Below are 13,685 nucleotides of genomic sequence, written 5' to 3' on the forward strand. Positions count from 1 at the left end.
GTCAGTGCTTTAGGGTCAGTGATGAGACAGATGGACACTTCTCCTGCTGGAATAAGGAAACTGGCCTCTTGAGGAGATCGAAATACTACAGCTCTGTGTGTAAAAATAGCAGAAGTGTCACTGAACCACTCTGGCCTTTAGACGTCAGGAAGAGCCTGAGGACATTCACACACAACCTGACATATGTCTAAAAAGTTCCTTCCCATAATAACCACAGCTGCATCTAGAAATAGTCACGGGCATTCCTGTGTGCTTTAGCGCCACCTTGATGTCATGTGAGAACACCACACCCGAGAAGAGCTTTCTGGGAAACACTGCTGATGCGTTCAATTATTGAATTAATTCAATTTATTGCAATACATGGAAATCAACTCAATAAAAAACAATATTTTATATTGTATATTGCAATATTTTATTGTATAACATGTAATATATCTAAAGAAAGAACAGAGCCGCTACTTTTAAACCACGCCGCTCTTTTTTAACACTTAAATGTGGGTAAAGTTTAATAAATAAAAAAAAGCTATTTTTCTTTACACTGTCCTAAACCTCATCAACATTTCATTTGGAAACGTTTGAAGACGGATTACACATGCATACATAAGCAATCCTTCTATCACGCATATATATTATATAATTAGATCATATCAGGGCTTATTGGTATAGTTATTTAATAATTGTATTTTATAAAATTTTTACTGTTTGAGTTTTCCAATGTACTAAACAGCTAATCATATTTTCAGTTGTTTGATGCCTGATATATCTAATTATATTATGAGAACGCTTTCTTTGAAAGATTTGACAGTTTTGAAAGAGACTAAATGCTGTAGAGGTTTATCTTCCATAACCCCAAAAATATCAACATTAAATCCACACTTGAAAAAATGCTGGGTTGTTTCAACAAAAAAATTTGGGTCAAATATGGACAAACCTAAATGTTGGGTTAAAAATGTACAGTTGAAGTTGGGTTAAACTTTGAGATTACATTTTTAACCCGAATTTGGGTTAAAACAACCCAGCATTGTTTAGAGTGCACAATTTAATTTATTCGTGTTAAAAGATCTTAATTCAATGCAAGAATCAACTTAAAATGGATTAAAACAGACTTGTTGCCCACACACACACACACACACACACACTTAATTCTTAATCCAGACTCTTTATTTCAGTCTCATTCATACACGTACAGTAAAACACAGGGCAGTGAGGTGGAGTTAATTTTATTAGTGTTATACTGAGTTAAGCTGCTCAAAATTAATGTTTTAGAAGCATAATGCAGACAGTACTCCTTTTAGAGTCCTTTTCAGTCTATTAAAACGACCATGACATTCAAATCGACTTGAAGAAAAATAAGAAAATATAATTGACAGTACATTTAGGCACACCGCTGACACATACTATACACACCGATACGCAGTTCATTTTCATAGATTCATACAGACAGGGATTCAGAAAACGCGAATTTAAAGGGGAAGTGTGACCAATCACAGCAGATTTGAGCTTCTCAGAGCCAGCCAATCACAGTCGAGAAAGAGTAAACCTGCCTGACGCTGGCCACCGCAAACAACGTTCAATTAACAGTTTAAGTGCTATTTTTATTTTTAAAATCACACAACGAGTTATTGACAATTGGCATCTGCAGATCTGAAACCCGAGACGGGTCACATTCACTCCAAAATTAAAATAAATTATATTTGCGTAAAGACAAAAAATTGCTTTTTTCCCTCAAGAGATAATATCCATGATTTCTCATTACTTAAATTGAAAAAAAAAAAAATCTAATTATTATTAGGGCTGTCAAACAATTAATCGTGATTAATCGCATCCAAAATAAAAGTCTGTGTTTACATAATATATGTGGGTGCACTGTGTGTAATTATTTTGTATACACACACACATGCATGCATATTTAAGGAAAAAATATTATTTATATATAAAATATTTATATTTATATATAATATAAATTATATATTAATCTATATGCAGTATATACATGACAATAATTTTTAAATATATACAAGCATGTGTGTGTATTTATACATATAAAATAATTATCCACAGTGCACCCACATATACTATGTAAACACACACTTTTATTTTGAAAGCGATTAACCATTTGACAGCCCTAATTATGACATATGTTAAATTACTAGTTTTCATAATAATAATAATAATTCAATTATTTATATATATATATATATTATTATTTTAATTGTAATATGTATTTATTTCACACAACAGTAATGAGAATGAAGGAAATGTGCTTAACAATTTTCTTTATGCAAATCATAAGTTATGGGTGAAATACAACCCATGCATATTTTTGCAAGTGTGACTGGAGATTGTTTAACCTGTGTGCTCTGACGACCTCTGACCTCTGCTTGCATGTTTCCAGCCTCCGTTCACCCACAATGTGCTTTCACTCGCTCCTAAAAGCAGATCACGCCAAAAATCCATCGTCAAGAAAACGAAACATTAAAAAAACAGAACCCCAACACAAACATAAAAAGCCAGACTTATAAAACAAGTCCTTTAAAACAAGCCATTTACAACAACGGAATGTTCAGGTGGTTTTGGATCTTCGCTTCACTCGGATATACTTGAAAAAACGATCCCATACACGGTTATTACAGAACATGCATTAAAGGAAACATATTGCACAACAAAGAATAACATATTCTCTGATTAGGCCAGTCAAGATCTCCTCGATGCGTGTGTGTGTGTGTGTGTGTGTGTCTGAGGGGAAGCTACGTCTACAGCACACGTCTCTTGGTCTCGGGTTTAAGGCTCTATATATCTCACGCGCAAACAGTCTCCGTCATCGGACAGTTGCAGTTTAGTGCTACACTTGCTATTCTAAAATAAAGTCGTTTTAAAAAAACAAAACACATGTACACGAGCCTTCGATTGACTTATAAAAACAGGACACACACACACGGGCTCACTAGACATTCGTTTAAAGCATATCTCCGTAGTAGATGCAACCACACGCTGTTTGAAACCCACCTTTAGATAACGATTAAGAAAGTGGGCGTGGCCTGTTTTAAACCCCACCCACTCGAGGATAACATTACGCTTAGTTCAGTGTCAGTGCCACATAATGTTTGTAAATGAGGATCATAACACCCTCATCATACGCTTCTGCTTGTAATGAGTGTTAAGGTGCATAGGTTGGTTCGGTCACCGTACTGTACTCGACCATACAAAACAAACCCCAAAAAAACGGACGTATCTACACAGTGAAGGATCGCTCAGTGTTCAGTCTTTAGTGGTTCAGAGCTGTCGCTTCATGATGGTAAAATGAATCCTCTATGCTACGGCCGTGTCAATGCAGTGCTTTAAACGAGAGCAGCCGGGAGGCACTAAAAGGGAGGTGTGTGTGTGTGTGTGTGTGTTCCACATCCGGTCGCCGGGAGAAGCGTCCGTCTGTCACCTCTTGTGCAAGCCGCGCGATTTGAGTGAGTATTTGAGTACGCGCGGCGAGCGCGAGTGGAGCTTCACGAACAGATCGGGGAACTTGTACTGAGGAAACAAGGTCTCCAGGAAGCCCTCTAGAAAGACGTAGACCAGCCGCCGGTTCAGAGACTGGTGCTGGAACATGTCGAAGACACGCAGGATGCCTTTGCGCGTGGTGTCCGCCCCGATGATGTGCTTCAACTCATCTGATGGCAGGAGAAAAGAGGCAGAGTTATCAATAAAACATCACAATCTCCATTCAAACACCCACGCCACCTCATTTCTAGATGACAATTATTCTCCTGGTTTATACAGCCTATAAAAAGCGTCTTCACAAACAAACACTTCATTGTTATTTTACGTTAAAAACGTTCAAATGATCAGTACTGGAATAAAAGATTGATTGGAAATAGAGTAAAACAACTTTTGAAAGCGAATTGATGCTTCAAATACGGTTTGTATCAATAACATTTTAATGCCACTAGGTGGCGAAATGGACTGTATTGTAAAAATGAGTGTCTTTGAATCATTCATTCAAGAAATTTGTTCAATTCTGATTCATCCAGTAATGAAACGAGTATTTGAGTGAGTCGCTGAATCATTCACTCAAACTAATAATTATAGAGATATTTTATTAATTAATAATTATTGCATTCATAACATCGTAACGCCACTAGGTGGCGAAAGTGACTGTTCAAAAATGTATTTGTCTATGAATCATTCATTCAACAGATTTGTTCAATTCTGATTCATCCAGTAATGAAACGAGTATTTGAGTGAGTCATTGAATCATTCACTTGAACTAATATTTATAGAGATAATATATTAATTAATAATTATTGCATTCATAACATCGTAACGCCATTAGATGGCGAAAGTGACTGTTCAAAAATGTATCTGTCTTTGAATCATTCTTTCAAGAGATTTGTTCAATTCTGATTCATCCAGTAATGAAACGAGTATTTGAGTGAGTCATTGAATCATTCACTCAAACTAATAATTATTGAAATAATAAATTAATTTATAATTATTGCATATATAACATTGTAACGTCACTAGGCGAAAGTGATTGTTCAAAAATGTATCCGTCTTTGAATCATTCATTCAAGAGATTTGTTCAATTCTGATTAATGCAATAATGAAACAAGTATTTGAGTGAGTCATTGAATTATTCACTCAAACTAATATTTATAGAGATAATATATTAATTAATAATTATTGCATTCATAACATCGTAACGCTACTAGGTGGCGAAAGTGACTGTTCAAAAATGTATTTGTCTATGAATCATTCAACAGATTTGTTCAATTCTGATTCATCCAATAATGAAACGAGTATTTGAGTGAGTCATTGAATAATCCCCTCGAACTAATAATTATAGAGATAATAATGAATAATTATTGCATACATAACATCATAATGTCACTAGGCGAAAGTGACTGTTCAAAAATGAATTTGTCTATGAATCATTCATTCAACAGATTTGTTCAATTCTGATTCATCCAATAATGAAACAAGTATTTGAGTGAGTCATTGAATCATTCACTCAAACTAATAATTAGAGATATTATATTAATTAATAATTATTGCATTCATAACATCGTAACGCCACTAGGAGGGGAAAGTGACTGTTCAAAAATGTATCTGTCTTTGATTCATTCATTCAAGAGATTTGATCAATTCTGATTCATCCAGTAATGAAACGAGTATTTGAGTGAGTCATTGAATCATTCCCTCAAACGTTCTTTTTTTAAAATTGTTATAATTCAGATTAATGAAACATTTTAAATAGACTGCAGCAATTGACATTTTGTTAGTACCTCTAGTAAATTAAGTTATTTCGTTTGGTTTGTTCAGAATCGCAATCTTTATAAAAATACAAATAAAAAATGTGATTCTTAATTGATCAAGCACTAAAGCAGCTCTACTAAAGCTCATTGTAAGTACCCGGCATGATGCCCAGGAGTGTGGTTTTGGCGGCGACCCGCGTCCTCATACGGAGGCTTTTGTCTCTGCGTGGCGGCGTCTCGGCGAGAATCCCGTTCGGCCAATAAGAGTCTCTGAGGAGTCAAACACTCAGTCAGAAGAAGAACCAGAACCATATATATTTCAGAACAGACAGTACGCATGCAATCATCACCTGAATCTCTTCACATAATCCGACACTTGCTCAGGCGAGGTCATGTACTCGACATGATCCACGATTTTCCTGCAGTGAAGCAAAAACACATGTTTGCCGTGGAACAGAGAGGAGAAACAGCAGTCATGATGCGCGCGAGTGCACGTGTCCACCGCACCTGTTGATGGTGTCTCCATACGTGGCCTTGATGAGCTGCTGGAGGAGGTTTTTGATGTTTCTCCGCAGCCACTGATTTCTCTCCTTCAGGTCAAACACTTCGTCCATCAACAGCAACATCACCCTCAGAGGAATATTATCGTCCACCTGTGCAACAAAACAACATTTATGAAACTCACAGATCCAACTCGAAAATATGATTCGATAGACCACATACAAAATCTACCAATAAACAGGGATGCAAACTAATCTGGGTGAAAAAGGTGACAGAGGCAAACCCTCATAGAAAGGTCTGAGGTCCAGGGAGACTTTTATTTTAAAATATCACCTTTAAAATGTGGATTTTGCATTTGACACGGCTGTTATTACGGGACCCATTCAAAATTACTATTTTCGTTAAATTATGAAAGTAAAAATCAATTAATATATTACTAAAAATTTTTTTTAAATAAAATAAAATAAAATAAAAAATCCTTAAAAACATCATTATTGTAATTTTATAGAAATTAAAATATTTAATAATTGTAATAATATTTCCATATTTAACATATACATTTCTATGTTTAGAATAAGATTGTACTGTAAAATAAAAATGATAATAATAATTTTATTAAATTATAAAAAGTAAAAAATCAAAAAAGAAATATACTGTAAAATAAAAAAATCCTTAAAAACATTATTATTGTAATTTTACAGAAATTAAAGTATTTAATAATTTTAATAATATTTCTATATTTTTAAAAATGATTTAAGATATACATTTCTATGTTTAGAATAAGATTGTACTGTAAAATGAAAATGATAATAATTTTATTAAATTATAAAAAGTAAAAAAAAATTAAAAAAAAATATACTGTAAAATAAAAAAAATCCTTAAAAACATTATTATTGTAATTTTATAGAAATTAATGTATTTAATAATTTTAATAATATTTCCATATTTAAATTATTCGTTTCTATGTTTAGAATAAGATTGTACTGTAAAATGAAAATGACAATAATAATTTTATTAAATTATAAAAAGTAAAAAAAAGAAATAAAAAAGAAATATACTGTAAAATAAAAAAATCCTTAAAAACATTATTATTGTAATTTTGTATAAATTAAAGTATTTAATAATTATAATAATATTTCCATATTTAACATGTACATTTCTATGTTTAGAATAAGACTGTACTGTAAAATGAAAATGATAATAATTTTATTAAATTATAAAAAGTAAAAAAATAAAAATATTACTGTGGTAATAATACTACTGTACTGTAAAATAAAATAAAAAAAATTAATAATAATAATTTTAATTTGAAAAATGTACAAAAAAAAAATCACTAATGTAAATACAAACATCATATTTTCTTTGCTTTAAATCATTAAACTATAAACCTTCTACTAGAATTGTTAATTAATTGTCATTCTTTCAGTGCCTTTAAACATATTACGCTGTTATAAAAGACGACAAACCTCTTGAGAGTGTGTTTTTGATGTGATGCTGACTTACGTTGTCGTCCAGCTGTGCCGAGACACGGCAGTGTTCGGGATCGATGTCAGACTTTTGGATTAAAGGAGGAACCTGTGGAGCAGAAGCATCTGGAGTTCATGACATGCATTCACTGATAAAAAAAAAAAAATCATATATTCAAATCACGCCAGTCGAGTTATCGTACATGTATTTTGCACCTGCTCAGCTATGCATGTGAAATTACTGACTAAATGCAGAGACAAAGTTTCCCAGTTAAATAAAAATGTGTGTGAAGCGTCCAGTTTTTGAGGTCTTGCGCATTTCTCGCTGTGTTCTGTGATTCTCTAGACGTGCTCTACCTTAAATATGGATTGTTTAATATCCTGGCCAATTTTCTTAAAATCCTGGCCCATGTCCGCCGAGACTTTGGACACTCCCTCGGCCAGGCTGTCCGGCAGTGACTTCACGGCATTGGACACGTTCCGCATGGAGCTCCGGAGAGGATTCACAAACGTGTCCATCTGTCCGAGTCCAGAGAACAGGACAAATTTACAAAAACTGCGAATCCCGTCAGACAACAACTATGCCGCTCCCCTCTGGATGAATACATCGGGTTGCGTTCAATTTAATCGCTATGTTAGTATCCATGGGAGCTTAATCGTCTCAGCTTTTCCGCTTTTCCTCGTTGTCCAGAAGCGCCGACTCTCATTGAGTTGAATGATTTTTGGGCAACTCCAAAATGCTGTTTGGCCTGTCAATCGGTCCATCAAAAGTGTGACAAGAATATCAAATCCGACACAGTTGGTTTTTCATTTGAATAGTATTAATGATTTCTACAGTGTAGTTTGCAAAAAAAAAGCAAGGATGCATAAAATTGATTCGGTAAATTTGAGCAGCAAAATCATATTAGATTGATTTCTCCTTCAAGGATCATGAGACTGAAGACTGGAGTAATGATACTGAAAATTCAGCTTTGATCACAGGAATACATTACATTTTACAATATATTCACATTGAAATCAATGAATGCATCCTTGGTGAGCAGAAGAGACTTCTTTCAATTGATGCATTGAAACAAAAATGGATAAATATGATTCTTTCTTGAGATTATATGCTAAAAAAATCAAGCCTAGATAGTTTTATATCAATCTGGATATATACACGTTCACTGAGACAATAGGTATGCATGTGGCGTTTCTCACCTTGCGTGCAAAATCCCCTTTGCCTTTGCTGTAGGGTTTGTTTTCCAGGAAGTCATAGATGTAGGGCATCAGCATGGGACAGGCCTTCACCATCTCAGGATTCAACAGCAGCTGTGGGACAGATTCAGCTCAGCACACCTGGATCAAAGCAGAACCCCAAATACACACACACACACGTCCTCATCTGACCCACCTGCAAATATGAGTTCAGGTCCTTCTTCCTTTTCTCCAAAAACTCCCTGTCCATGTTGTTAAAGGTCTTTTTGCCAGGAAGCTTGAGAATCGGACCAAGGCTCTCAAACTAAAGATAGGAAACAGACGCCACAAAAGCCATTCAGGTCAGAAAATTACACACATTTTTAAGCTTACCCAGACTAACATGGATTTTCTACACTTCCTTTGTCCCTTGAATGTTAGTTTAGTAAATATTTCGGCTATTTAATTATTATCTAAATTACCACTATGAGATCCACATCTTATTAGGCAGAATTTTGCAGATTCACCCAATATCGGCACAGAAAATGTAGCCAAAAATGTTGATTAAAATCAGATATTTACGAAGCCAATACAAGCTGCATCCATACATGTTTTAAGATATAATTAACCCTTTATGACCTGCCATATAATGCTGTGCTGTCATTCTTTAGAGCATTTTCATATGCCATACATCAAAATAAACCTTACTCTCCCAATTTGAAGGCTATGTTTGTAATCTCAAAAGTGCAATAAACAATTCAATACAAAAAAATGGATAAATGTCAACCTCAAACTTGTCAATGTGAAAAACGTGCATAAAACAATTTAAAAATATACAGAATTGATTTGAACCGTTTACATGAATTAGTTTTTAAGATACACTCATTTTTACACTCATTCAAAAAAAAATGGCATGTAAAATATTCAATTACATTTGTGGTCAAACAGATAACATTTTGCTTTTGAATATTGATTGAACATTGAATTGGTTAAAACTAGGGCTGTGCAAAAATTAATTGCGATTAATCGCATCCAAAATAAAAGTCTGTGTTAACATAATATAATTGTGTGTGTGCCTATATAATTATTTTGTATATATAAATACCTATGCATGCATGTATATATTTAAGAATTATGTGCGCTTAAATTCTCTGTGTGTGTGTGTATATATAAAAAAACACATAATCTATATTATATAAATATTTTATATATGAATAACACATTTTCTTAAATATATACATGCACGTGTGTGTATTTATATATACAGCACACACACATATATTATGTAAACACAGACTTTTATTTTGGATGCGATTAATCGCAATTCATTTTTGCACAGCCCTAGTTAAAATATTAAATAAATAGACACTGTCAGAACAATTAATAATGAAATTAATATGAAATAAATAAATAAATAGAGCAGACGGAGAGTTCAGCGCCATCGGACGCAATTGGTATTTCCAAAACCTCTGCGTCCGTGCACTTTCGTTTAGACATAACGTTGGATATCAGTGGATATATAGGTCAGATTCGCTCACCTGCTCTGTGATGCGCATGTGGAAGTCGTGAAAATCACTGTAGCGGCGATACGTCTTCCAGACGTCCTCACTGCCGTCCGAGTTCTTGCGTACGACGGTGACGGTGTAGAGCGCGTACGTCTTCCCATGATCGTTACAAACGCCTGCCATAGGAAGTTGGTTTAGAAAAGCATCGACTACAGGGAGGCAGGAGCGATGGAAATGAAGGTGCGAGAGAACGAGAACGACAAGACAGACGAACAGCAGAGAGAGAGAGCGACAGAGGACAAAGCCACAGAGGGAAAGAAAATGGATGTAAGAAAATAAAGTTGATGGAAATGATAGACACAAAATAAGAATGGAAACAAAGTGGCAGGAAAAGTGTTGCATCTTTCAAATAAATGAAGCTTGAAAATGAGAAGAAGTGACGACTAGAGAAAAGAGGAACACTGAACATCGCTTTAAATCACACATTACAGCACTTTATTTGAAGGGGTGTGCATAAGACTGACATGACACCGTCATAAACATGACATAACACCTGTCATGAACATGAAAGAGTCTTTATTAATGTTTATGACTGTTGTCATTAAGTGTCATTCGGTAAATTATGACACTTTTAATGCAAAGTTGACATTGTTTAAAATGTCTTGATTATGACAACTTGACATTAACCAAGAAATCATAACCTGTCACAAATATGTCATAACAGATCTAATTATCAAACTTAAAGAAGTTATTTAGCTTTGTGTTAACATTACATTACCCTGTCATATGTGGTTGGTTTTGACTTTGGCCGTCATGACACCATTATAACTGTGTCTTGAATATTTTACTCGTCCTCAAGTAAAGTGGAACACATTTTATAAGTTATAAAGATGTCATTAAGGGTTATTACACGGTCAAATGCTTTACCAACAGTGTCATTAATACTTCCCCTTACCTCAAGTAAAGTGGATCACGTTGGACTAGTTATGATTTCTTGGTTAATGTCAAGTTGTCATAACAAAGACATTTTAAACAATGTCAACTTTACATTAAGTGTGTCATAATTTACCGAATGACACTTAATGACAACGGTCATAAACATTAATAAGACTCCTTCATGTTCATGACAGCTGTTATGTCATGTTTATGACAGTGTCATGTCAGTCTTATGCACACCCCTTCAAATAAAGTGTTACCACTGAGGGTAAATAGAAATCAGAACATCTACAGATGAAAATAAGCCAGAGGACAAAATAAATTATATTAAGAGCATTATAGGATATTTGTGGCATTATATTCAGGGCATTTAAGCATGTATCTTTTAAAATGGTTAAAATCAGGTCAAATTCTCACCTGTGTCAGAGATAAAGGCATGAAGCTGAGCAGACTCATCCACGCTCCCACTGATGAGGTCATCTAATGACTACAAAACACAGACATTTATTAGAAACGAATCGAACACATTCAGCACAATGTGTGTATATAAAGGCATGTTTTAACATACTAAATTAATGCTTCCTGTTGGAGACCCGTTGAATGACTCTGGATAAACAGAGAAAACATTAATTAATTTCAACCCATATCCGATTTTTGCATTTACACTATACACATTGCTGAAACTACCAAATGCAGACGTTCTGACCCGGGAAATTAAGTAAAACAGCACAAAATGCAATGGATACAGATGTGAATAAAATTATCCAGTGTTTTTCTTTCCACAATATTTTAAAAAGTCATCAAAACATTGGTCTCATACGGCAGAGAAAAAAGAGGGGAGGAGAGGCACTGTAGCCGCGACGCTTAAAATGATGCCTCATATCTCGTGAAATGTCTTCAAATACAGATTTATTTCTGTAACAAACCTGCATTTTAGCCTGCACTCTTCACCCCAAACACTCAAAAGACATGAAACCTCCGCATTGCTCCACTGTGTGTCTCCTTTCTTCCATCGTGCCTGTAATCGCGCACTTTTTAATGACGGACGACTCGCATTTACTGGGGAATATCCGATTTGTCTGCTTACATGGCACACGCAAACGCACGTATCCGATTCATATCCGATTTATTACCACATATGAATGAGGCCTGAATCCGATCTGAGAAAATCCGAATCCATGCGTTTTTTTCCTGCTTACACGTTCACCGGTCATATCCGATCTGTGGCACATGAGAGGAAAAAATCGGATTTGGGTCACTTGAACCATGCAGTGTAAACGAGGCCTTACACAAATCGAGACACGCACCTTTTTCTCTATATTTGACCTAGGGATGCACCGATATGAACATTTTGGCCGATACGATAACCGATAATTCTTTATATTTAAAAGCCGATACCGATATATCGGCCGATAAACTTAAATCCAAATCTTTGTATAATTTTGAGAGTTTGATTACACAAACAAAAGTCTCACAATTAAACCCATGTCCCAAGCGCAGGATTATAATGATGTTCTCATTATAGTGTTATGCAGCCGATATGACAGATTTGCGCTGCACATGTTGCAACGAACCATATTTTCATTTTTTGAAGAGATTTCAATTATATTTCAAGAAATTCAAAAACATAAACAGCGCTCAACAGGTGTCTCAGCTGAAGGGAATTATACATTATTTATCGGCTTTAATATATCAGCCACATTTTCTTACCAGGCCGATAGCAATAACATTAAAAATGAACATACATCGGCCGATACCGATACATCCCTAATTTGACCTTTCCCCCAACACTTTTGGAAAAAGCTTGAAATGCTAGTATGGATGGAAACATTTTGAAACAAAAAAGCAGTTTTAACACGTATCCGGAATGATATGACTCATTGTTGCCGTCAGATGTGATCTCATGTGGGTTCCTCACCTCCGTCCCCATCGTCAGATCCCCTGAAGCTGGGTTCCTTCAGCATGTCCAGCTCGGCCAGCATCCGCACATACAGCGGGTGCTGCCTAAAAGACGGGTAATACCGCTCATCCTTCAACATCATATCATACACCTGAAAACACAGTGAGCTCAATTAGACGGCTTTTTATTGGTTATACTGGTCAGAATGCACAAATCACACATGTGTGCACCGAAAACGGACCTTTCTCTGGATCTCATCAAATATCTCAGGTGTGGGATCCTCTTTGCTGAGTTTCTGAGCCAGTCTGCTTACGGACGCTTCGTCCACCTCCACCCTAGGAGAGGCCTGATTGCAAACAGAAACTGTCAATCATCACTTCAAGCATCACTGTGTGAATTAAGTATAAATCAATTCTTATAAAAGCGTTATTCAGTCAAGAGTGTGACTCACAGACTCACATGCTGACTCTGTGTCAGGCTATGTTTTTTTTATCACTCTAGTGTGTCAATAACTCACTGTACTAGAACTGTGCAGCATGGATACATTTCAGAACATAAACCAGGCATGTGATTGGCTAAGGTCAAAAAAGCAGGAAAATTATTATTAAAGCTACTAAATAAAAGCATTAAATAGATAGTTTTCCCAAAAATTGTGATTGTCATCATTTACTCTCTCAAGTTGTTTTAAACCTGAAAAAGTTTCTTTCTTCTGTTTAAGTTATTTGGAAGAATGTGGGTAACCAAACAGTTGATGTACCCCAGTGATTTCCATAGTAAATTTTTCCCTATTGAAGTCAATGGGGACCAGCAACGGTCTGGTTACCCACATTCTTCAAATTATCTTCTTTTTTGTTCAGCACAAGAAATAAATTAATACAGGTTTGGAACAACATTGCAGTGAATAAATAATGACAGAATTTTTATTTTGGGATCAACTATCCCTTTAAGAACAATC

At 35.1% G+C, this 13,685-nt stretch overlaps 1 protein-coding gene across 3 annotated transcripts in view; it reads right to left on the bottom strand.

Annotated features, from left to right (window-relative positions):
* Positions 1-1,139: 1,139 nt before the first annotated feature.
* Positions 1,140-13,685, bottom strand: part of snx13 (sorting nexin 13) — a 30,946-nt gene continuing 18,400 nt past the window's right edge. For 2 of the 3 annotated variants that reach the window (XM_039678368.2, XM_089122736.1), the window contains exons 14-26: positions 12,972-13,076; positions 12,749-12,881; positions 11,399-11,436; positions 11,248-11,317; positions 9,928-10,070; positions 8,607-8,714; positions 8,414-8,524; positions 7,571-7,732; positions 7,251-7,322; positions 5,754-5,899; positions 5,597-5,665; positions 5,404-5,516; positions 1,140-3,662 (exon numbers count right to left, since the gene is read on the bottom strand). In XM_039678368.2, coding sequence (XP_039534302.2) covers positions 3,430-3,662; positions 5,404-5,516; positions 5,597-5,665; positions 5,754-5,899; positions 7,251-7,322; positions 7,571-7,732; positions 8,414-8,524; positions 8,607-8,714; positions 9,928-10,070; positions 11,248-11,317; positions 11,399-11,436; positions 12,749-12,881; positions 12,972-13,076 — 1,503 coding nt within the window. In that variant the 3' untranslated portion in view covers positions 1,140-3,429. The remainder of the gene's footprint in view (positions 3,663-5,403; positions 5,517-5,596; positions 5,666-5,753; positions 5,900-7,250; positions 7,323-7,570; positions 7,733-8,413; positions 8,525-8,606; positions 8,715-9,927; positions 10,071-11,247; positions 11,318-11,398; positions 11,437-12,748; positions 12,882-12,971; positions 13,077-13,685) is intronic. The other variant, XM_039678367.2, reaches the window with a different exon arrangement.

The sequence above is a fragment of the Pimephales promelas genome, chromosome 18, assembly GCF_988280905.1.
Source record: "Pimephales promelas chromosome 18, fPimPro1.hap1.1, whole genome shotgun sequence".
Lineage (NCBI taxonomy): Eukaryota > Metazoa > Chordata > Actinopteri > Cypriniformes > Leuciscidae > Pimephales > Pimephales promelas.